Source organism: Miniopterus natalensis, chromosome 9 (genome assembly GCF_054644295.1).
Source record: "Miniopterus natalensis isolate mMinNat1 chromosome 9, mMinNat1.hap1, whole genome shotgun sequence".
Lineage (NCBI taxonomy): Eukaryota > Metazoa > Chordata > Mammalia > Chiroptera > Miniopteridae > Miniopterus > Miniopterus natalensis.
Genome location: NC_142089.1, coordinates 37420935 through 37447773, shown reverse-complemented (window position 1 = coordinate 37447773; position 26839 = coordinate 37420935). Strand labels below are relative to the sequence as shown.

Genomic DNA, 26839 nt, shown 5'->3' with positions numbered 1-26839 from the left:
AGTGCTAAAATGACAGGAGCGGATGCAACAGACAGATGATTGACGTCTTCACACATATCACATGTTATTTTAGGTGCTATTCTTTGCACTTTGCAAGGGGTCCTATTGAAACTGACAAAACTAATGAGCAGCAGAATTGTCACGATCCTGATATGACAAGTAAAGGATGCAAGGAAATGTATCCAAGGAAAGTGTGACCATGGTGTGATTTACTGTCAGTGCTAAAATGACAAAGATCAAGTAAGATCAAGAAACCTACAGGTCTTCAACCCATGAGTAGGAGAGACCTGTTATGAAACAAGCCACAGCTCATTCATTTCACTAAAAGCTCTACTTTTAGGATCCTAAAACAAGATATCAAAACACTCAAGTGAGAATATGAATGATGTTGCTTGGTGGGGGTCACTTCTGGAAAGGAAAAGATATGTCAGTGAGATGGGGGAGAATGCTTCCAAAAATGTTGAACTCAAAATAGAACAGAAAGAACTCCATGATTAGTTCTTATGAGAGAGAGTGAGAAATTGATTGATTGATTGATTGATTAAATAGGCACATAGCCATTTATGTTTAAAGATAAGGGGAAAAGAGGTACTAAATTTACCACAAATAAGAAACAAACTTTCTAAGAATGAGGCTACAACTTTTAAACTAAGGGTGAAACACAGCATAATGATCTCATTTGGGCTATGCAAGACAATCAATCAATCCATTAGAGCTTGATTTATGTATTAGTTTTTCTCACTCATCTAATATTTTAACTCTGAAGGTTCAAAAATACACACTGTGTACTGTTGTACAGAAATATATTGAAGAGTCTCTTCAGTTTCCTAACACAAAGGTCAAGTGTCAGTTGCCACTATCATTTTAGATATCATTTATGTTACCTGTCTGGCCCATGTGATATCTGATCTTTTGACACCTGATCTAACACTCTGCACTATGACTCTCTCTCTCCCTTTGCTCATGATATTTCCTCTATCTGGAATATCTACTGTTCTTATTTCTGCAAACCCATTTATTTTTTCAGAGTATAGTTCAAATGCCATCCTCCCAACAAACTTCCTTCATCTGTCTTGAAGAAGTAACGCCTCCGTCCTTAAATACACATAGGCATTTTAGCAATAATTGAACAAAAATTCTCAATGGAATGAGGCAAGGAAGGGATCACAATTTACTTTGGGGACCTCACCCCAAACCTACAGAATCAGAATACTGGTCAGGAGGAACAAAATAGGGCATTTGTATTTTGAAAAAGCTCTTCTGATTTTTCTGATAGGCCATCTGCCCTAGTCAATAACCTAGTCAATAACCATTGTTGTTATAGTTATCTGAGACCAGGAAAGTATACAATTACATGCTTGAGAATTGGTAACAGAGGTTGGTCACCTCTGGGGGAGTACAAAGGGACTGGGATGGGAGGGAAACAAATTTTGCAGTACAGATTTCAGTAACTTTAAAATTTTATGTCTTGTCCATATATTATCTACTCAGAATAAAGAATGGCACAGACTCAGAAGCCAGATAAGCCTTGATTTATTTCCTGACTTTACCACTTACTAGCTACATATGATCTTGGGCAAGTCACTTTATCTGCTGGACACTCAGTTTCTGCATATTAAAAATGGAAAGGAGGAAACAGCTGCTGATCAATGGGGTAATTGTGAGATATAAAGGAGATAATGTATTTAAAGCAAAGAACTGACCCTAATAATTGAGTAGTGACGCCCAATGCAACTCCTGAAGGGCCCAGTCATACCACTGCCTTAAAAATTATATTTACTCACATGGAGAGAGGAGGAAACTCACATTTAATGCTCTTTCTAAATCATAGTCTGTCAGTCTGTCTTGTCAAAACCAGAGAACAGGACCTGGTACTTTTGTTTCCCACAAACAGAGATACTGCTAATGCTCACTCCATATCACAATTGATGGCCAGCAGAAAGGTCACTGAAATGAGCTTTAATGCTTCTCCCTCCCAAGGCTGTGATTATCTTAATAGTAAACACTTGCCAACAAAGCCATCCCTAAAAGTGCAAGTCTCCCCAGATCCGGGAAAACCATTCTTGTGTCATGATTAACAGCTTCCTAGAAGCAGTGCAGCTAATGCTCAGCCACTGTAAATTGCTTTCACCTCCCTTTTCCCCACAACTCTTCTTGAATCAGAATCCCTTCAAGAGTCATGGCTCTGGGGTGGTAACCAGAGTGACCATCTACAGACAGCTAGACCCTTAGGAACCCCAATGATAGCCATGAAATGTGATTTTCCTAATCAGAAAGCTCATAGGATAGAGGGAAATCCTAGAGCTTTGAGAGACTTCTGATGAAAATGAAAGAAGAAAGTGCCAAAACAGGACTGCCTTTGAACATCATGAATACAGAAAAAAATACACAACTTTAACATAGACAATGAAGACATTGCAATTGTTGAAGATTTTGCTTGCCTTGGTTCATCAATTCAAATGGAGGCTGCAGCCAAGAAATCAAGAGAAAGAGCTGAGACTTGGAAGGGCAGCAATGGAAGAATTAGGAAAGATCACCAAGAGCAAAGATGTGTCATTAGAGAACAAGGCGAAGTTCATCCACACCCTGTGTTCTCAATTACTATGCACAGATCCGAAAGTTGGACAATGAAGAAGGCAGATAGGAAAAAAGGGATTCATTTGAAATAGTGTTGGAGGAGAGTCTACAGATACCCTGAACAGAAAGATGAACAAGTGAGTCCTAGAGCTAATTAAGTCTAATGCACTGCTGGAGGCACAAAATGACCAAACTGAAGCTGTCCTACTTGAGACGCTTCATAAAACGGCAGGGTTCTTTAGAAAAGACAATAATGCCTGGAAAAACAGACGGCAGCAGGAAAAGAGGAAGACCAAATATGAGATGGATTCACTCCATGAAAGAAGCTGAGCTGGGCTGCTGAGGACAGGACACTGTGGGTATCACTCATTCACAGAGTCCCCAGGAGTTGGAGCCAACTTAACAGCTCGTAATATACATATGACAGCAGAGTTTAAGCTGAGCTCAGCTCATACACCCCATGTAGGATTATAGTGTAATTTTTGAAACTAATCTGACAAGAAAACCTTACCTTTCTCATCATTTGTTGAGAAAGCCACCTAGAAGGCTTCTCTAAGTTTCAATTCCCTGGCTGTTGATTATCCAGAACAGGAACTATAAAATTAATTTGTAGTGAGAGGACACTAAAAACTGTAAAAGTTGCCTTCTGGCATTTTGCCATTAGAAATAAAGCTCTCACTATAAAATTTTTTAAGTACAAGAAAAAACATTGTTTATACTCAGAAGATAAACCACTTTTCTGTCCTTAGACATCTGGACCTGAAGGATTTTTTTTAAAGTCTGTATTTGTGGTCCTGATTTTCAGAAAACGTTTAAAAGGCCTTCTTATAAAATCTGAAAAGCTTACACACACTCTGCACAATGCTACTCTGTATACTACCTTTTAAGGTGGGCAAAGCAGTCAAACCTGAGTTTTTGGATTCTGGGAAGTGGTACAAGGGACCTTATGCTCTTCCCAGGCACAGCTAACCATCACCTTTCATAAGTGAGAACTCACCACATTTCCCGAAAACGTCTAAGACTAAATTCTGGAAAGTTTAGGTTATGGCACTAATTAAGTTTCTTCAACAAGAACTTAAAGACTAAGTTCTTCCGACAAAAAATTGGTAATTTTTTTTTAAATAATGCTTACCTTTGAATATTTCTGTAATTCAGCATCGTCTGCAATCTGTGTGTCCAAAGTAGCAACCTAAATTTACAAAACAAAAAATCCAATATTTACAAAAAGCATAACTTTTTTTCTTCCTAGGTTTCCTGAAAAAAAATCTGTAAAACTACATATCCCAATTGAAAAAATGCATCTGACCATAATCTCTTTTTGATATTTCTAAACTCTAAGTATAACAACACGTCAGGTAAATTTCAGAGACTATTTGCTTTTCTGTTGTTCTCCACAAAAATCTTTTTTTCCTAAATTATTCAAAAGTTGAACCAGAAGGTGCTGAGCAAATACATATACTATTTTTTAAAATACATGATCCCTAAAATTTTAATATAATCCTCCATTATACTGAATCCATAAAAAAAAATCTCATTCTTCTGACAAAACCAAGAGTCTGGTCATTTTTACTTTTAAATTCCACTTTAAAACAAAGTTTGCAAGGTCAGTGAAGTCAGACAAGAGTGGAAAAACTGACGCGTCTGACTTTCCACAGCAAGCTCAAACCATTTCCCTAGGAGAAATGGCTGGCAAGGACACAAACAGAAAGATCTGGACTGGTGGGAAGCTCATGGAATACCTAAAGCTTTTAATCCTGGCTGGCCTAAAACTATTGTTCAAAGCTCCAATGGTGGACAGCCACAGAAATGAATGGCTTACAAGCAAAATACGTTACTGATGATTTGCATCTGTAAGTTGTTAATAAAATATGGTGCATATCTGGAGGGAAGAGATAAGTTCAACAGTGCTCCAACTAAAGCTTTTAAAAGTACTGCAGATAAGTAGATGCTGGAAGAAAATAAAATGAAAAACAGTGGAGTACATGCACGCATGCCTTCATTCACCTTGCTGAGCTTCTCCTTTCTGCTCCTCAATCCCCAGAGCAAGTTACAACTCTTAATGAATAAGCTGTCACTTTAAATTTCCAACTTCCAACTCTGGCCCCTTTCTAGCCCCTCTGTTATAACCTCTCCATGTGATAAATGATATTTGGGAGGGTAGTTGTAAGGAGTATAAAATTTTAACAAAAAAGAGCCCATCAAAAAACCGCCAATTTATAAATACTGATATACCAAATTACTTTGGATATCAAACCATAAAGGAGAGAATAGGTCATTTGCTAGATGATAGCCTAATGACAAAATAGCACTCAAAATCTATGAAGTAAAGAAGCAGTAGTTCCTAAGGACTGGTATGCAAGTACAAAATTAGCAAGAAGAGAAAGTCTGAACTGTTTTGACTCATCTTCATGACACTGGAAGATTTCTGACTATAGATAGTGGCTGTATATTTTGAACCAAGAAGAGAAAAAAAAAATCTCCAGCCAGCCAACAAGTACTAATGATAAACATATGTAAGAAAATGTTAATGACAATAGAAATTTAATAGAATATTTTATTATGAACGCTTTCAGTGAACACTGTAGAGGCTTTTCTAAGCACAGCTTTTTGCTTTCATGTGAATTCATATGGGGAAATGTAATCAATCCCTTACTCAATGAATCTCATAACAGGTGAAAGGAAGTCTAATGGGCCACCGGCACTATAAACTTATACCTAACCTAAACTACTTCCTGTTCTCCCAAATACATTTGATAACCATTCTTTCATTTTTCTCATAAAACTGTAAGATTCTTTGTGAAACATAGGACTAATATCCACAGCCCTTTCAGTGTACAATAAAACAAACAGATCATAAAAGCAATCATAAAAATGCCAGCAATTTTAAGCAGCTGAGACAGGTTATAAATTTAAAGGCAAGCTCTCTCTCTCTCCTAACATTTTTCTGCCTCTTGTCGACTTAAATGGTTTCAACATGAACTGAGGATCTGCTAATTGTAACTGAAACTTGTGTGCAGTCCTTCCTTGTTCTTATAGCTTAAAATGCTAAAAAAATAATAATAAAATAAAAAATCAATTGACTGATTTAATAGGAAAGGCAGGAGGGAAAAATAAGGGCAGGCTGGCTACTCTCTGACTCTATCTCTTTAAATTGTAGTGTTATTGGCTTGACATGAAGTGAGATGTGAGTGTTTTTTATTCGAAGATTTTAACATACCATTACTTCATAATCGGGGCCCAATAGGTTTTCCCATCTGGATTTCAGCTCATTTTCTGGAAATTCAGGGGCTCTTTCTGGATTAAAAAAAAAAAAGAATGTTGAAGCTACTATGAGCCAAATACACTTAACTACTTAATTCTTCCATAACAGCAGTTTCAGTAAGTAAAATGGAAATATATAAAATGAAATTGCATTAACTTAGGCCTACTAGGTAAAGTAAATCAGAGAGACCCTATAAGGCTAATGTAAAATGCAAAGACAGGTATGACCAAATTATGAAGGAACTTTTGTTGTTAAGGAATACTGACTGTAAAGGGAAGAGGAAATGATGAGTTATAAATGAAATTTGAATTACATACAGTTTATACGTAAACATCCCGCAGTTTACAAATAAAATGCATCTGGCTTTGCTTTATAATATGTCAGGACAAACAAGGATTTAATTTAAATGTTAATTACTTCAAAGCAGTACCTTCCACTCACCCACAGGAAAAGTAAAAACTTATCAAGCTATCGTTACTATCAACTAGGCATATCGACACATTCCATTCCGACTCTTCACTTGGATGTATATAAAAGCATGCCTGGTTTTAATTCAACCACTAAGCACATGGGATTTAACATAATAGGAACTTTGGTTTTACTTTGTGACTTCGTTATATCTTTAAGATTTTCTTACTTGATGGTAATATTGCCTTTTTTGCATAGGTAAGATAATTTTAAAGGGCTAAGGCAGAGTTTAAGTCTCCTACCTGTCTTCCATATAAGTTTAGCCTGAAGCTTAGTGCAGTTTATAGTCTAAATAATGCCTATTAGGCAAAAGTCAAAGTACTAAAACTATAATTTCAAATTATATCTAGAGTAGTAGCAGATAATAAACAAACCTCCACCTTTTTCCTTTCAGTTGAAGAAAAACTCTCTCAATTTTGTCACAAGATCAGATGAGTCATAGAACACCTACCATAACTGACAGAACCATCTGTCTAAAATCAAACATAATTTGCAATATCAGCTCTTTTAGTCCTCAGCAGGGACAGCTCATCTTGGATGCATAAAGCGCTTAATTATATAATAACTTAATTAATATATTATATTTTAATATATAAAACTTAATTACATAATAGTTAAGCAAAATAGGCTAACCTCAGAGAAATCAGGGACTAAGACTAATGAACACTAAAGAATTTAAATTACTAGATTTACTAAAGAATATCCATGAAATAACTATATTTGGTTAGATTACATTTCAGGGATAACTAAACAAAGATCCTATTAAAAACAAAAAAATCATTCACGTGGGCTTTGTACCTTTGCACCTACTTCTGTTAACATTTCCATAAGAAGTTACATTAAAAATTCTACCATCCTGCCCGGCCGAGCGTGGCTCAGTAGTTGAGCATCGACCTAGGATCCAGGTGATTGGGGTTCGATTCCAGGTCAGAGCACATGCCCGGGTTGTGGGCTCGATCAATGACTCTCATCATTGATGTTTCTATCTCTCTCTCTCCCTCTCCTTTCCTCTCTCTGAAATCAATAAAGATATATTAAAAAAAAAAAAAGAATTCTACCATCCTGCCTGTTAAACTTCTTCCAGGCAGCAGTTTCTTATCTGGTAAGCTAATTTGAACAAAATTTGCAATGCCTTACTTAAATTATAAGCTTAAAAAACATGATATTTGAAGATGATATTTCATACACATGTATGAAATAATGTTGCCATTTCCCCTTCAATTCTTTTAACTATATTTTACTTTTCAGTCATACAATGAAAGCACAGATAGTCGTGAGCTTTGAAGAACAGCACAAAATCTAAGTACTAGAGGAAAGAGATTCATTTATTTTCAGCAGCTCAATAAATCTTAGCATATACAAAATTATTAAAAAAATAAATAGGCCCTGGCCGGTGTGGCTCAGTTGGCTGAACATCATCCTATGTACCAAGAGGTCGCTGGTTCGATTCCTCATTGGGGCACATGCCCAGGTTGCGGGGCTCAGTCCCCAGTACGGGGTATGCAGGAGGCAGCCGATGGATGTTTCACTCTCTCCCTTCCTCTAACAAAATTTAAAAAAACATTTTAAAAAATTAATAAATAGTATGATGATCTAAAATTATTATTTCAATGGCAATGAAGGGGAGCAGGATGTACCACCCCAAAATATGCCACTTCGGAATGTAGGTTATTTTGAGCTGAAGGCAATGAAGACCCAGCAGACTCAGAAAAAAGTTTTACCTCTCCCTTAACTACCTATAAGAATTTAGACAAGGGGCCTGGCCCAGAGGAGCTATTACCAGAAACAACTTATTTATCTGAAAGATCTACCTGCATGCAGGGCAAACTTTTAATTACCAACCATCTGCCCTTCTTAAGGTCCTGTGAATTATCCTTTGAAGCCCAGGCCCCTATCCCATCCCTTAGCTCAGAATGGCATATAAGCCTCAACTGCCCAATTTGCCCTTGGGTCTCATATTTTTATGGGGCTCCCATACATATGAAATTTTCTCCTGCTAATCTGTCTTATGTAGATTTAATTATTTGCTCAGCTAAACAACCTAGAAGGGAAGAAGAAAAAAGTTTTTCACGTCTACAGCAAAAAAGAAGGCTAACCTCATAGCTGTTGGAATACTTGGGTCTTATTCTCGAGTTGAAGTTATACATACCCATGAAGAAAAATATAGTAAGATGGATCCAAAAAGAGAAGAGAAAATATTTCTAAAAGTATTTTAACTTCAGAATGAATTTGATATTCACCTTATAGTTCACTGAAAATCTATCTGGGTTCACTTGAATTTAAACAGCAAATACCAACTGCAATTTACTTGGGTCAAAAAAACAAGTTAAATTTCCAAATCAGAGGAAAATGTTTAACCCAAATGAAGGGTTACTCCTTCCTTTAGGACATTATTTCCTGTGAGAAGACAATCAAAGCCAAAATTTTTCTACAACATGAATGGTGCTAACTATTCCATTTCATTCAACTGACCAGGCTTTCCTGAGCACCTTTGTGCAGGAGATTGTGTGGACTGTTACTCAATATGCTTGCAGAACAGAGTCACCTATAGTAGCTGAGGTATCAAAGTACAAAGTAAAAGAACAAAGTTGCATATCAGTTAAAGAGGAAAATAAAAGACAAATATATAGCTACCAGGCAATTTGATGAGACATGAAAAAATGTATACATTATTAATTTTTATGGTGAAAAGGAAATACTGCTATACATACATGGATAGCTATGCATCTATAACTATATCAGTAATATACAAGATAAAGTATGCAGTAATTTAAAATGCTGACAAGATTAAAAACAGTCAATACATACTAATAAAAAGGCATTCAAAATTAAGATAATCAAAGGTTAAACAAAAATATGCTTGGTCCCTAACTGCCACAAATGTTAAGATGTTAATATTAATAATACCCTATTTCATACCACCAAAATGCTTCTAAAACTCCTCACATATTAACCATAAAAAAGAGAAAGTGGTTAACAAATGAGAAAGTCAAATTACTTTGCTTTGAATTGAATGCTTTCTGCCCACCTGGTTTTTCTAAGGCTTGTAGGTTGTCATTTTTTAGATCATCCATTCTTTCTTCAGTTTCCTCATCTTCACCATCCAAATTAGTTTCCGTTTCCACTGCTCCAGTTAGAAAGAGGGCTGGTGGTTTTGGTGGTTCTACAACAGTTTCTAAAATAAGAATTGCACATTTGAATCACTAGGAGATAAAGGCCATACTTCAGTGAGCCTAGTCCACTCCTGTTTCACCACCTCATTACAAACAGCTCAGGTAACTTACAAATATTCCTTTATTTAAAATTTCATGTGTGATAACCAATCAATTCCTTAAAAAATAAATATGTTGGTAGCATTCAAAGAATAAGGAACTAGGCAGTGGGAAGAGAAAAGCAAGGTAAAGTCAAAGACAAAGCAGGAGTAGATGCTTTTCAATATGGCCTTGGAAAAGAAAACGAGCTGCTATTGTGGTGGGTAGAGAACAAGACCTGCAGAATAAGCTGGTCCCATTGTCCTGGGCTCTCCTAGTTTCTGGAATGACACCATCATGAGTATCACAAACAATCTACAGAGGTGACCTTATGAACTGGAGGGGAATTAGAGAGCATTCCCCTGGTTGCAGTGGTTCCTCCCTTAGCTAAGAACAGTCATAGGGTATCTAAAGGGTGATAAATGCTATAATAGAGTGCTCTTCAAAGGGTGCTAGTGAAACACACAGGAAGGACACCCAAACTATGGAGGAAGAGGTGCAGATTTAGAGTCAAATTTATCCCAGGACAAATTTAAAATGTAAGCCTGTCCAGTAAAGAATTGCTTATTCGCAAATGACATACTCCATTTGATATAGCGGACTGAAGCCAAGGGCTCTATCAGAGCTATTAAAACTATTATATTGATATAAATATTTATGTAAACCTTTTAAGGCCAATATAGCATTTGTACAATTTGTACTATTTAGGCAATATTAAATTTCATACATACAATGCAGTTGACAGGGCATCTGTCTTTCAGCAGCAAAATTTCCATTATCGCATAAAACTTAAAAAGTTCCAATTAAATACAAATCAATATCAGTTGAAAGCAACAGCTTCTAGGCTTATTATATCTTCAGAGGAAGGGGAAAAAAAACTATCCCTCTCCTGATAAATTCTAATAGAATTATTTTTTTCTCAGTAATTATAACTAGTCATTCATTTTTAATTAAATATGTAGAATTCAAGATTGTAGAATTTTGTTAATCTATACATTTATAAACTGATAATTAAAAATCGACATGCATACAATTATGTTTTTGTTCCATAATGAAAATTTACTACTGATATAATCAAAAGAACAAATATTATTCTACAAATGAAAGTGTTCTTGAGAGAAATTCACGTTTTATTTTCTCTTGCTATATTTCAAAAGGTAAATCATGAGACATTAGAATCAAATATATCACTGGAAGTAAAATGAAACCTGAATTTTGCAAAATGTCAAAGTATTAGAATGAACGAAGGCTCCTGAACAAACAGTGTCAAAGCTTTATTATTCAAATGTAAGTAACAAATGAAATTTGGAAGCTTTCTGGGAAAATGATTTCCATCTTCATTTAGAGAAGCTCTTAGAGCTTAATGCGAGTCAGGGATCATGTTCTAACATTTGGACTGGCACCTGATAACAGGCAAAGGGAGCTCTTCAGTGCACAAATGAGCTGATTCATTTCTCCATCATTGCATTATACACAAGGTGAGCAGTTTTTCCTTCCCAGGCTCACAGAGCAACCTCCATCAATGAGCTATTCTTCCAACCCAGACTACAGTGTGGGGAGAGGGGCAGTGGACTCCATCACCTGTGTCTGAAGGCTGTTCAACAAGCGGAGGCTGCTCAACAAGTGGAGGCTGCTCAACAACTGGAGAAGCTGGTGAGGATGTCTTCCTTCGAACTAGGGTTAGATGTACCACCTGTCCTGCATTTCGTAATACTTCAACAACATCCTGGTTGGCAAAACCCTGAATATTCACACCATCGACCTGAAACACATTAAAGAGGTTTCAAGTTAGCTACTATTCTAAATTCTGGCAAGGCAGAATCAAAATAGGGAATCCTTTTTTTTTTTTTTTTTTTTTTTGGTTAATCCAATATAACCCGAGGATATTCTTTTCACTGATTTTTTTTTTAGAGAGAACAGAAGGGAGGGGGAGAGACTGAGAGAGAGAAATATCAATGTGAGAGAGACACATGGATTGGTTGCCTCCCATTCGCGCCCCGACTGGGCCAGGGATCGATTCTTCAACCAAGGTACAAGCCCTTGACCAGAATCAAACTGGGGCCTTTCAGTCCAAGGACCAACACTCTAACTACTGAGCAAAACCCTCAAGGGCAGACAATTCATTTTATTCCAAAAATAATTTGTATTAGGCCTAAAAAAGTATTTAAATAAGGATGCAAGATTAGTAGTAAAATATGCTGATAAACTTCCTGAAACACTAGAAAGCAAATTCAAACTTGTACACCTAGGTCACGCATTTTAACTTACAGCCTAAGGGGTAAAGGGTCTAATTTTCTGATGCTATTCAAACTTCCAAGTGTCATAAAAGTGTTCAGATGAATTAGGTAGCAGGTATTTATCTGCAAAAATATGTAATCAGTTAGGAATTTTTTTTGTTTTATGAAACTATAAAAAGATGACGCTTGTCAGAAATGGTATCATGTGATGGTTTAAAGCATAGGATTTGAGGTTGACAGCCTCGTATTGGAATGCCAATTCCAGCAGTGTACGATTAACATAGATATATATCTGAGTTTCGACTTCTTTTCTCTGAAATATGGGTGTAACTTCTACTTTCCATGGTTGTATGAGACTGCATGTAAAAAATGGTGAATAAATAATAGCTATTATTAATATATATATTTGTATATATTATTTTTTCCTACCAATATGGTTACTGACTCCTTTCTTCACAGACAGTAAAAAAAAAACAAACAAACAAAAAACAAATTAGGACCACAAGAGTCCAAATTAATGAGGTTTCACTGTACTAACAAACTTATTTTTAAAAAATATTATGAGACTATATTGAGCCATTCCCCTCTCACACATATTATAATAAAGATAACTTGTCCCTCCCAACTTGATTCAATTCTAAAACAGAGGAAGTTACTTACAGCAACTATTTTGTCATTCACTTGAATCTGTCCACTGTGGTAAGCAGCACTCCCAGGTATTATACTTTTCACATAAATCCCCGAAGCTTCCCCTAAGGTGCACATAATGTGGAAAAAGGAAGAAAGCTCTAATTAGGCCTTGATTGCAAAATTCATATCAAGAGGCTAATTAGCTAAAGGGGCTGACTGAAGGCTGATAAGTACTATTTTGAACACAAGCAGAAAAACTGATGGATTATTTCAAACTGTCACCATTACAAGTGACATGAATTTGAAATGATTTGACTGATGACTATTTCTAGAAACATAATAGTAATAGAACCATGATGAAATTCACTCCGATATAAGCTGGAATTCAAAGAGCCCAGGTTAAGTCTTACCCTCTTCTCGTGGTCTAGCCCCCTTCTCACTGTTGACTTGGCACAGCCATCATCATTTTTCACCTGTGCTATGACTACGACAAGAGTCTCCTAATAGGTCTTCCTGACTATATGCACTTGACTGTTCCCCAAACACAGTCTTTAAAAACTAGAAAAATCTCAGCAACATAAAATAATCCTCATACGGATTATAATATAAAACATTTAAACAGGAAAAATGGGTATATAAAAATTACAGCTATGTAAAAAATATGCATGCCTATGGGCAAGGACTTGAAGGGAAATTGGAAAATGAGAAACCATAGTCCTGGAGGATTTTATATTTTTATTTTTAAATATCAAATGAATTTAAAATATTGTCTGCAGAACAAAAATAAACGCAATGGATTTCCATCACCTATATAACAAAAAGTAAACTTCATAGAAACATATTCAAGGACCTCCATAATCTGCCCAAAACTACTTTTTTTTTTTCTTTTACCTTATTTTACTTCATCCTTCCAAGAAGACAAAACTCCAGACACACAAGACTCTTGATATTCCACCAAAACACCAAGTATTTTCTCAATTTTAGGCCTTTCCTCATTTCATTTTTTCCTTCTTCCCAACCTCCCCGCTTGTATCAAATCTTTCTCCTTTCCCATGCCCAGCACAAATGCTTTTCTTTGTCAATTTTCCATTGCCCTCTATCCAACTGACTCTTTCATCCACCATGATAGTTTGCTTGCACTTCTGCTAAAACATGCATTTCATTTATCATTGAACAATTGAGAGTTATGTACATGTTTGTCTCCCTGAATAGACTTTTATGTTCATCATTCTAACTTTTCCAGAATTAAGCAAAGTTAACTGCTCAAAAGTTTCAATGAATGGAAGAAAGAGAATTATTTTGAAAGACTACATGTTAAAAATCATGTTGAGATTTAAAATATTCTCATTTTTGCATTCACCATGGCCTACCTCCCTCCAATCCCAAAAATGGTTCTTTTCTTTATACAGTAACATAAACATTAAATTTTGTCGATTTTCTATCAGTTACTCACTTTCATTTTATTCTGCATGTATATTGTGAGGTTTACAAGAACACCATGAAAACTTCATATAATAAAGGTTCATAAGCCAAAAGTTTAGAAATTAAGCCATGATTTCTCTAATCAGACAGTACACTGATAGGTACTGATTATACATATATATACATATATATAAAAAACATATATATACTTGGCAACATTATTATACAAGCCATAGTTAGTTCTTTTGGAATTCATTTAAATTCTGAACCTAAAAATGTGGCACTTAGGAAAAGCTAAAATTTTGAAAATAGTTATTTCATTAGGCTAAAATAGCACAAGGTGGTCTGACATGAATTTCATTTAGGACTTTGAATACATTAGCACTTTTAATCTTTCCACCTGCTCTAAGTATACAAAACAATATTTTTAAAAAAATTAACTCTCTAATCTTGCTAGTTTTTAAAAAACTAGAACATTTCGTAACTGAATTTTCATTTTACTAGCAAATATCTGTGAAAAGTTTATCTTTCCTTACTCTAATAATTTTCTTATAATAATACAGTAATTCTTACACCGAAAGTTACCAAAGCTTTGCATGTAGGAGTTGAGGGAGTGTTATTATTATTCAGAGATACTTGAGCCATGTATTTGTTTTTGTTGTTTTTTTAATTTTTATTTATTGATTTTTAGAGAGAGAGAGAAACGTTGTTCCACCCATCCATGCATTCATTAGTTGACTCTTCTATGTGCTCCAATGGAGATCAAACCCAAAGCCTTGGTGTACTGGGATGATATCTAACCAATCAAGCTACCGGGCTAGGGCCATGTATTTAGTCTTACAATGCATTCCCTTATTAAAGTATTTGTTTTATCTTATTTTTGGTAATTAAACATAATAGTAATACTTTTTGACATTCATAATATGAAATATATGCAGTAATCATTTTACTTTATCACATGTAAAATGTCATAATATGTAAGATTCACACTACTCAAAATATATTTTAGAAATAAGAAAAGGTATGATTCAAATGTTATACACGGAGTTGGATAATTAAATTATGTTGTTAATGACTATCAAATCAACTATAAAACCACTGAGATAAAACTGTGTGATATTTTGATTTATAAGGTACTGGGTCTCTATCCACAGTTATGGGTGAAGGTGGAGTTCTTGTGATGTCTCAAGGAAAAGAATTTTCCGAGACTCACACAGCTAGGTGGGTAACATTTATTGGGGCAGAAATAAACCCCTGGGTTTCCAATGTCCTATTCCCCTCTATCCCACCATGGAAAAAGCCCAACCATGTCTTCAGCAGGGCCAGAATAAAGGCCACTGCCCACAGTTTCTGCTCCATATTAAAGTACAGTACAGTCCAGCATCCTGCATGTGGAGTCCACATGGGCATGGGCCATGCAGCTGCTAAGACCACATGGCTATGGTGAGAGAACACGTGAATACACAGATGCATGCCGGTCACGAAGCAAGAGAGAACCAGAAAAAGGTAACTCTTTGTCTGGGGATTTTAACCAGGAGCTTCTCCAAACTAACCAATTAACTTTCCAAGATTTTAGGCACTTTTGATGGGGTCCAGGCCCTGGCCAATCCATTGCTCCCCAGGCTAGCCTAAGGATGGGGGCTGGTTACAAACCCTGTGATCAGAGGTGGGGAACATTCAATCCCAAACTAAAAGGGGAAAGGAGCTGAAGATGAGTTCAATCACCATTGGCCAATGACTTCTTCAATCCTGACTATATAATGAAACCTCCGTAAAAACCCAGAAGGGCAGCTCTGTTGGTTCTTTTTCAAGGAGTTTTCCCACTGCGGAAAAAGAACACTTCCGGGTGCAACCATGCTGGGCCCCAAGCTCCACAAGGAAAGAGGCTCCTTCTTTCAGAACCTCACCCTGTGTATTTTTTCATCTGACTTTTGATTCATATGGTTTAATAACCTTGGTAATAAATCGGTCATCTAGTGAATAAACAGGTTTTCTGAGTTTGTGAGCCATTCTAGCTAATTAATCAAACCCGAAGAGGGGGTCATGGAAACCTTTGATTTATAGCTGGCCAGGTCAGAAGTACAAGTAACAGCCTAGGTTTGCAACTGGCATCTGAAATAGAGTGCAGTCTTGTGAGACTGAGCCCATTACTTGTGGAATCTGATTCTATCTCTGGGAAGCTAGTGCCAAAACTGAGTTGAATTCTCAGACACCCTGCTGGTATCCGAGAATTGCTTGTTGGAATTGGGTCTGGGAACCCTTTTCAAACTGTGATTCTCTAATTACTGAAAAGTAACTGGTTGCTATTAGAGATTCATTGTTTTGAGACAGGTTGGTAAGAAGCTAGGAAAATTCCTTGACAAGTGGAATGGGGAAACAGAGAGATAGCTGAATAAACTGGATGAGCAATTTACAGCCAAAAGGTCACCAGGGAGGAAAGCTCCCAGTGCCTAGCAACAGGCAACACTGGTGCCAGACCTCACCCCCAGGGTGGCCTTTCCTCCCCTGGCATATTGCTGGTCATGCAGTTTGGACCCACCCCTGACCTTTCCTCCCTAGAGATAACACCTAGGCCTTGGTGGTATTTCAGCTCCAGGCCCAGAAAAGCAGCAAAACCATGCAGGTGATGCCAAGACCTACTGCAATGATTAATGATTCCCTGGTGCTGACCAATCAGTGGAGACCACACATGGAAAGGGCACACATGGAAAGGGCACACATGGAAAAACTGATGAATATTCTGAGATCTCCCCTAAAATCCCCACCTTCGGAAAACGGATAAAAACCCCTCAAGACAAAGAAGCCAGCTCGAGCCCTCCTTGGGGCACGCCTACTTGAAACTCCTTTTCTAGTGAATTTTATCTTTCTTCTAAACTTCAAGAGTCCCCTGAAGATTTGCAACTAGGGGAGCAATGGGTAGCAGCAGCTCATCCCAGGCTAAGTCCCTGAACCTGTCTCCAAGGCCCCCTTTTCTCTGACTCTCCGGTGAGCTGACAGAAGCCCTGCCTTGGTTCACTGCCTTGGCCCACTTTTTTCCTATAACATTTCTATAGAGCCAAAGCAGCCTGGCCTAGGCTCTCTCTTGTTGCTTCTTCTATCCTAAGCCTTCCTTTTTCCACTGTCCCCAGCTTTAATAAATGTACTCTCAAATCACCTGGAATCATATTGTGAAATCTTTCCTGTACAAAGTCAAGAATCCACACACTACAGGCAGGACTGAGGCGGACCCACTCCTGGCCCGGTTCTTGTCTGGTAACATTTTTATTATTAAATGTTTAAATTAAAATCTGAAGATATTTAATTTCACTGTCTACAAACCTTAACACCTTTACAACTATTTCCAAATATAAAATAGTAATGATTCATTTACCTGTATGAGCAGTTCCAACATAGCCAACAATTCTAATCCCAAGACTCTGTCCATCTTTTTTGATGAGTTCAACATTGTAAGTTTCATAAAGAGTAGAATTTTCCTAAAAAAGAAAAATAATTTAAATTATACATATTTTTTAGTCACTTAACTGTGTGTACATAGTATATTTGTGCATGGTTTGTCAAGTATTTTCTTAGCACCTATGGCAGGCAGAATGTTAAGATGGTCCCAACTTTTGATCTCTGGTGCTATTTCCGTGTTTGTCAGATTACACGCAAAAAGGAGATTACCCAGGTGAGCCTAATCTAATCAAGCACCCTTCAAAGGCAGAGTTTTCTTCTGTTGGTGCAGAAAGGAAGTGAAAAAGATCTGAAGTATAAGGACTGGACTTGTGGTTTGAAGATGGAGTGGATCACATGAGAAGGAATACAGGGGGCCTTATGGAGCTGAAAGATGTCCTTAGCTAACAGCCAGTAAAGATTGAGACTTCAGTCCTACAACTGCATAGAACTGTATTGTGTCAACAACCTAAATGAGTTTGGAAATGGTTTGTCCAGAGTATCCAAATTTAGAGCCCAGCCAGGCTACACCTTGATTTTGGCCTTGTTAGAATCTAAGGAGCCCGGCTGGGAGTGGCTCAGCGGTTGAGCATCGACCTAGGATCCAGGCGAATGGGTTCGATTCCCGGTCAGGGCACATGCCTGGGTTGCAGGCTCAATCAATGACTCTCTCATCATTGATGTTTCTATCTCTCTCTCTCCCTCTCTTTTCCTCTCTCTGAAATCAATAAAGATATATTAAAAAAAAAAAAAAAAAAAGAATCTAGGGAGACAGCCCCACCAACTCCACCCAGACTTCTGACCTACAGAACTATGAACTAACAAAGGGTACTGTTTCAAGCCAGTTTACGGGTGAGTAGCTGAGGCTCAGAGGTACAGCAAAAAAGAAAATCAAACTTGTGTAATGTCTCCAAATTAGGTTCTTCTGCTGCTTCACTGGTGGCATTGAGATACTACTCACACCAGTGTGGCATTTCAAGTTGAAGGGGTTTCTAATCTTACAGTGTATCACATCCAATAATTTGGGTGTGAAAGAATCATTTGTATACTCACAGAACTTGGGCTCCTGAAAGGCACAGCAGGCAGGGCAACAGGTAAGGCCATAGGGGTTGGAGGGGTTACAGAAATTTCACCAATTGGGTCTCTTGCAACCAGCATCCTGACTGAATTCCCACAGTTCCTCAGCACTTGTGCAACTTGCTCACTGGTCATTCCCTGCACATTTGTGCCACCAATCTTCAAGATGTGATCCCCTGTCTGGAGTCTTCCATCCTTTAATCCAAGGAAGAAAATGCAAAATTATTCTGAGAAATCAATGATCTAATTTCACTAGTTAATTAACAATTCATCAGACTTTGAGTTGTGGCAAAATGACTGGCAAAGAAGCCATCTAAAAATGCCGAATAAAATATAATATTTTAAATGAAAGGTTGAATTGGCAACAGAGAAAAGGAAATTCTTACCCAAAAAAATGGGGCAGGGGTGGGGAGAGGGCAGGGGAGAGTTCAAAAGGAGAAGCATAACCAGAATTCTAAAGCAGGCATTTGCTTGAGGGTATCACTTCATGCCTAAGGGCCTAGAGCGAGGGTAGTAATGGTCACATATGTAAGCAAGAGGTCAGAAAACCCTGGGCATCAAGAAGGGAAGGTCAGGTGAGAAGCCTCCAGCATAAAGGTAGAAACTCTAAAGGCCAACAGCTCAGTGGCACATTTGAGGAACAGCAGATGTCAGTGTGGCTGGAAAAGAATGATCAGAGGACAGTACTCAAAGAAAAGGTGAGAGCACTGGCAGGGTCAGCAGTACAGGGCATCTGCTCCAAGTGAGTAGGGAGAGAAGTCACTGGACTGTTTTGAGCAGGGGAGTAACATTATCTCACTTAGTTTTAACAAGATCACTCCAGCCTCTGTGCTGAAAATAAAACTATAGGAGAGGAAACTGTAGAAACAGAGATACCAGTTAGTGAAGCAATTATCTAGAAAGAGATAACAAGAGCTTGGACAAGGTTAGCAGTTGGAGTGTTGAGAAGTGAGATTCTAGATGTAGTTTTAATGAATTATCAACAGGCTCTCCTGAACTTGTTGTAGGGTGTGAGGGGGAAAAGGAATCAAAACTCCAAGTTTTCAGCCTAAGCAACTGAAAAGATATGGTTGCTATTAACTAAGATAAAGAACCCTAAAGAGGAATAGATGGGTGGGAAAAGAAATCAGGAGTTCAGTTTTAGAGAGTTCCAGTCTGAGATGCCTATTACACATGTAAATGGAGATATCAGATATGCAGCTGGATAGACAAATCTGGAGTTCAGGAGAGAAACTGAGATTACATATTTAAGTTTGGGAGCATAAGCATATAGAAGGTACTTAAAGTTACGATTCTAGATGAGTTTAAAGAAAATTTATGTAATGTCCTATTTCCTAAGCTGGTGATATGTATATGGGTGATTTTACTATTATCATTGTTATTATTTAAAATATTCTTTTTTCTTTTTTTAAGAGTTTAAAGTGAAAGTAAGTTTATTGTGAAGCAGCGAGACAAAGAATGTGCTAACTCCACAGACAGAGCAGCTTAAAATGTTCTGTTTCTTAAACTGGGTAATATGTACATTGGTGATTATTATTATTTAAAATGTGCATAGATATTACATATACTTATATATGTATGCATATTTCATACACAAAAAAGTTTAAAGCTTAATTTATCAAAAATATATCAGTTTAAATTGTTTATCATCCCATCCTACCTTTATTTGTGCAATTTTTGAAACAGCTTATCTATCTGCATTTTCACTAAATTGTTTCGTCAGAAACTCTGAATTCTCTTTACTTATCTCTTTACAATATAGTAAAGTTACCAAAATGCAAACATAGCAGGTTACAAAATATTACACCTGCCAAACACTTTAGAGGTTAAAAATCACTTTCCATGTATCATCTCATTCAGGTTGGACAACTTTAAAATGAGAAAACTAAGATTCAAAAAGGTTGACTGACTAGACCAAAGTCACAAAACTAATAAGTAGCAGAACTACAGTTCAACACTGAAGACGTGTTCTCATTCAGTCATCTGTCTTATACTTGATATTTCCAGAGTAATATTAGTAGGTAGTAAATCTCCTATTCTGTAAGAAATTGCCCATCACTGTCAAAAAGCTTAAATAAAATAAAGATGAAAAATACATATTTTGCAACTGAGAGAAGACAGCCTGAGAATAGAACAATGATCCCTGGGCTAGTACAGTTCTAAGTTTCATATTCCTGGCTCCAGGAGGTACCATCTATAAGATGTAGATGAAATTCAGGGGGAAAAAAGTTTTTAAAAAAATTCTTAGGATTACAAAGTCTATTTCCATCCTTGCTTTTCTCCAATTTTGCAGAAACCTGGATAAAGAAAGGGAGGTGTTAAATCAAAATAATGAGTAAAAAGCTATGTTGTGAACTCGAAGGAAGGAGCTAGAAGTGACTGGAAGTAGAAGGGAGCAGGGAAACAGAAATGCAACACAATTCAGAAACATGTGGAAAGACTCAGAGAAAATAAATAGATGCAAGGGGGAAATTATTATGGAAAAGGGGATAAAGAATTGCTGGATTTCTACTTTAAGCACTAACTTGATATTCTATTATTACCAATGCAACAAACTTGAAATAAAACAACTACTTAAGAAAAAGTCAGTGGTCATGATGAAAAATAAGGGTAAAACCACTTCTGTGAATCAAACCACCTTTGCACAGAATCATGGCCTGATCAAGGAGCAAAACATATGTCAAATAAGTGTTTTCATACTTGGCTTGGCCAAAGAAGGGCATTTCATCATAAGTACATATTTAGTAACTTCCTAGGCACTATTTGTTTTTCCTATTTTACCTCAACTCAATTTAAAATGAGGTAGATAATTTGCATCTGTCACTGAAAGTCAAACATTTTCTTCTTCCAGAAAAACAGGTGTTCTGGGGAATTCATAAGTGTAAAAACAATCATTAGCAGATTGATATGAAAGACAGCAAAATGACAGCTACCTCGTTCATGTCCAGCAGCCCCAAACATTGCATTTTACAGATATTTTCTGATCAACATTCTCCTTCCATAACCTGCCTACTGTGCAAGGAAACTAAAAGCCATTAGAGTCCTTTTTTCTTTTTTAACAGAAGTCATAAATCAGTGATAACCAGTAAAGTGCTATGCCAAGGTTCAAAGACACTGTGTGCTAATCAAACATCCAAAAATAAAATTTATTAACCTATAGATTTTTTTCAAAAGAGAAAAAACATTATGCATTTAGACAGAGACCGTATGAAAGGCAGAAAAATTAAAATAGCTGATGTAACAGGGTACCACACTATTATTACAGTGAAAGCACTAACATACCACTTAAGTTTAAAAAATATTTAAAAATATTTTAACCCAAGTTAGCAGTTATTGGCAAAAAATATATGTAATATATTACTTTGCATTTTAAGTTCTTTGGCTGTTGTGGATGATAATTTCAATTCAAAAAATATTTGAGAACCTAAAGGAATTCAGGCCTTAGCTACAAAAGAAATAAAGAAATCAAATTTATTTCTTCAAAAACTAAAAATAGCACCAAATACTTCCACAACTCAGAAAATAAAATCATTACTGCTTTTGATTCAACACTGCTTCTATCATTGGTCTTTAATCAGAAAATAGAGACTTTATGAAATAAAATAACACTCTTTCCCCAAGGAGTTAAAAGAAGGTACTAAATCTAAGTCTATCTTTCCTATCCTAGTCAAATTCCCAGAGGCCTCATCCACTGATTTTTAAAGATAAGGAAAATATCTGTTTATAGACGCACTCAAAGCAAAATTGCTTGGGAATAACCAGCTGCTCAGTGGCCTCGAGCTGGCCTTTGCTCCTTCTAGACTGAAAATTCCTCATAGTCCACACACTCATGCCCCAAGTCCTTGTTAAGTTCCATTCCTTCCTTATATTAAAGATTATTGGATAGTTATTATAACTCATATTATAATTGCCTCATACCAAAGAGTCAATAATTCATGACAACCTTTAAATAGGCTGAGTTGTAACAGTCCCCTACTGGAGACAATGGGGTAGGCACAGTGTATTTGCCTAGAATTACTCTAGACACATGAAAGAGATTTCTGCAAAACAAAGTTGTTTCACACTGCCCATTACTTTCTTTTTAATATATATATCTTTATTGGTTTCAGAGAGAGGAAAAGAGAGGGAGAGAGACAGAAACATCAATGATGAGAGAGTCATTGATGGAGCCCACAACCCAGGCATGTGCCCCGACCGGAAATCAAACCCCAATCGCCTGGATCCCAGGTCGACGCTCAACCGCTGAGCCACGCCCAGCCAGGCAAAATTTTTAAATTTTTGCCATAAACTGAGGAGAATTCTCAAAAGTTATATGCTTCAGGTACTGTGAAAGTATCTCAGGATTACAGGTATTTGTTAGGTCTTTCCGCTCCTCTTACATGATACCATATAATACCCTTTCCCATGGAATTGGCCCTGATTACATTTATTGACTGGTCATTGTAGCTAGATCCCAATAAATGTTTCTAAAAAGCTCATATGATTCAATATTTTTCCATTTCATTTACTTTATAATATTCAAGGCAGAAGACAGAAGGACGAGTATGGGCTTTGGAGTCAGACAACCCAACTTCAATCCTGGCTCTACTTTGATCAAGCTATATGGCCAAAGGTCAATTACTCATCCTACCTAAATCTCAGCTCCCTCTTAAACAAAATGGGAATTCCTTTCTCACTGAGTTGTGAGCATTAAACTCAATATTATGTATAAAATCTTTAACCTAGAACCTTGCTTACAGCAAAGCAAGTCCTCAAATGCATCCATTTCTGATGCCTCTCTAGGCTGCAGTGACCTCAGTTAAGTGTTCTTTGCTGCATCCCTCAGCTCTACCCCATCATTTAACTATACATATTGACTTATCTGTACACAAAAGGAAATACAAGGGGCTAATTTATGAAACCCTTTTAAATAAGAAATACTGACTTCTTTTTCTAACTTTCTATTATACAACTTTATATTCTTTTAAGAAAGTAGTATTCATTAACCACTTTGGCAGATTGTAGGTATCACTTTAAGATCAATCTTGATCACATCTGAACTAATGGCCCAAGACATCCATATTCCCTTACCATGAAGGTTGCCACAGTCAACAGTGAGCATTAATATTTAAAATATTGAATATTAAAATGTACATATTCAGTACATTTTAATTAAAAGCAATATTTGTTTTAATTTTTTTAAAGCTCTGATCAGGTTACATGAGCAACAACTTGTCAAGACTCAGCAACAATACAGAGACAGCTGAAGAGATTCTACCTGCCATTAGCTGAGATGAGGGGAAAAGAGAAGAGAATGCTGCTCTGTTTGAGTATCACCATAGTCCCTACAGGAAAGAGTCAATACCTCTGTTGCTCCTAGAGCTGACTATATTCCCTGATAATAGACAGGTTTTACCAACCCTGGACAGGTGCACATCAGGAAAAAAAAAATATTAGGGCCAACTTTAAATAAATAGATTTAAGAAGTAAAACACAGGCTTCACAGTCAAAGAGCTGTGGGCTCAATCCTGACTTTGTCACTTCCCAGTTATGTAGCCTTGGGCGATATATTAAGTTCCATATCTATAATTTGGGAATAAGATTTATGACTGTTTTAAGAACTATATGAGAATAATGTATATAGGCAGGTAACAATGTCTGGCATAAACACTTGCTTCTCCATTATGACTCTGACGGGTACATCCCTACCTCCTCCTTGATGACCTGAAATAGTGACAACCCCTTCCAGTAAGGGTGAAAAATCAGGCCTGGGCTTTTCCCAACAGTGTCTCAAAGGGATTAATTTGGGAAACTCTGCACAACATATTCTCCTTGTGAAAATTCATAACATACATTAAGATATTAAAAGCTCAGAAAATTCTTACAGTAGGGAAACCTATTTGATTTTAACTTGGTGTTTTCTAAACCTATTTGACCCTTTGTTTTCCATAATAACTATTCCACTTTGCACCTTGGAAAACGGTGCTCCAGCAACCAAGCCTATTAAAATGGCAAAGAGGGAGGGGACAATGTGGGAAAAGATATCAAAATACTCCACAATTCTCATCCCTTTCCAGGTTACAAAAAATTTCAAAAAATCCTCAAAGGTTACTATTTGTTTTGTGCCACAGATGTGTTTTGAAGACCCATAAAATGACCATTTGCAGCCTTTTTGATCTCAGACTCCTTCTACACTCTTAAGAACTATTGAGGATGGAGAAATAGGGATTACCAAGGGGCACAGGAAACTTCTGTGGGTGACTGATATGTTCATTATCTTGACTGCAATGACAGATGGCATGACGGTTACATTTTATGTCACCCTGGCTAGGCCATGGTGCCCAGCTGCTGGTCAAACACTAGTCTGGATGTTACTGTGAAAGTATTTTGTGAATGTGATTAACATCTACAGTCAGTTGACTTTAGGTGAAGGATATCACTCTTGATAACGTGAGTGGGTGCCATATAATAAGTTAAAGATTTTAAGACCCAGCACTGAGGTTTCCTGGACAAGAAATTCCTCCTTAAGACTGTAACAGAAATCTTGCTAACCTCCCTACAAATGTCAAAGTTCAGGCTGCAACAGCAAATCTTGCCTGAGCTTCCAGCCTCTTGGCCTGACATATGGATTTCAGACTTGCCAGTATACATATGTCAAAATTTATTAAATTGTATATTTTATATATGTGCAATTTATTACATATCAATTATACCTCAAATATTACTCAGAAACTCAAAGAGCTTTTTGATATCTCTCTTTTGATATCTCTGTTGATATCTACTGAATTAGAAAGTAGTGCTGTGAAATTTTTTAAATATTTAATATGTTAATATATATTTACGATATTGGTGTATATGTTTTTTATTCTTACAAGAGTTATAAAAATAGTGAGAAGAGTGGTATTTTAAATTACTTTTGCAAATCTCTTTAATGTCTGGCTTAAAAGAAGACAGCTGGATTTTCATATCTGCTTCAACATTCAATATGTTTTAATATGCTGGTCTGAAGAATATAAGAAAAAAATCTGGCTACAATCAGGTATATAGTTAAAAAATTGAGAAGTATTTTAATAGCCTTTTCAACCCATTCTTCTTTGGTAACACATCAAAATTTGACAAGTGGAGGTTTCTTTTTTTTTTTTAAATCCTCACCCGAGGATATTTTTTCCACTGCTTTTCAGAGAGAGTGGAAGGGAGAGAGAGAAACATTGATGTGAGAGAGACACATTGATTGGCTGCCTCCCGCAAGCACCTCAACTGTGGCCAGGGATTGACCCTGCAACCAAGGTATGTGCACTTGGCCAGAATCAAACCCAGGACCCTTCAGTCCCGGGGCCAATGCTCTAACCACTGAGCAAAACCAGCTAGGGCTAGTGGAGGGTGTTTGAAGAACAGTAGCAACATGGAATCAGAAACTACATCCAAAAAAATAAAACTTTCAGACACAATTAAAATCTATTGACCTATCTTAAATGGATCTTTTACCTATATATTATTTTGTCATAACACACACTGGTCTTCAGAAAATATTGATTCACAGAGCTATGAAGATCTTCCAAATAGTGACATATTTCATTACACAATATAAAAAACATTATTATCACCAAAGATCTAATGAGAAGTCTTTAAATATTTAAAAAAATTAAAGCTCACAGTAAAGCACAAATTTTCCAAAATTCTAATTCTCACTTGAAAGTTCAAATTTTGTCATCATTAACAAATGCTGTCAGTTGTTTTCAAGAAAATGTCTGCCAAATACCCAAATGTGATTAATCATAATTTTTCTGTCAGATATTCTTTCAAAAATAAAAATGCTGTTCCAGGATGGTTCCCAGAGGCAGGAGGTCAGGGGGGTAGACAAAAATGGGTGAAGGGGGTCAAACTGTACAAATTTCCAGCTACAGAATAAATGTCATGGAATTATAATGTACAACATGGTGATTACAGTTAACAATATTGTACTGTATATTTGAAAGTTGCTAAGAGAATAGATTTTAAAAGTACTCATCACAAGAAAAGAAAATTTAACTATATGTGGTAATGGATAATTACTTATTGTGATCATTTCACAATATACACAAATATTGAATCATTATGATGTACACCTCAAACTATACAGTGTTGAATGCCAATTATATTTCAAAATGTTTTGAATAAGAGCAAAAAATTTAAAATAAAACAAATTTTAAAAATTACAAGGTTGTTCAATATTTTAAGAGTCTATACTATGTCTTACAAATGTTTTTACCTCAAGACAACCATCACACTTCAGTACATGGCAGAAGTGCTGTATGGTACATCCCGTTTTACACCTAAAGGCCAAAATGTACTAAAATTAATAACTGCTACTGCACTTCCCTAAGTGAAACTGGCAATTTTTTTTCTTTTTTGTTGCAAGCACATTGTGGAAAAGAATACAACAACTACAGTTTGATGCCACCACCCTGTTTCACACTAAGGCACTAGCAGTTTCGGTCTGCCACTGCTTTTGCATCATCAGTGCA

The 26839-nt window shown here is 36.5% G+C and overlaps 1 protein-coding gene across 1 annotated transcript in view; it reads right to left on the bottom strand.

Annotated features, from left to right (window-relative positions):
• The window catches only part of PATJ (PATJ crumbs cell polarity complex component), a 247506-nt gene that overhangs the window by 195700 nt on the left and 24967 nt on the right, over positions 1-26839 (bottom strand). Inside the window, exons 8-14 of the mRNA XM_087820482.1 lie at positions 18333-18551; positions 17218-17320; positions 12456-12547; positions 11140-11320; positions 9336-9482; positions 5795-5871; positions 3710-3766 (exon numbers count right to left, since the gene is read on the bottom strand). Of these exons, the coding sequence (XP_087676608.1) occupies positions 3710-3766; positions 5795-5871; positions 9336-9482; positions 11140-11320; positions 12456-12547; positions 17218-17320; positions 18333-18551 (876 nt within the window). The remainder of the gene's footprint in view (positions 1-3709; positions 3767-5794; positions 5872-9335; positions 9483-11139; positions 11321-12455; positions 12548-17217; positions 17321-18332; positions 18552-26839) is intronic.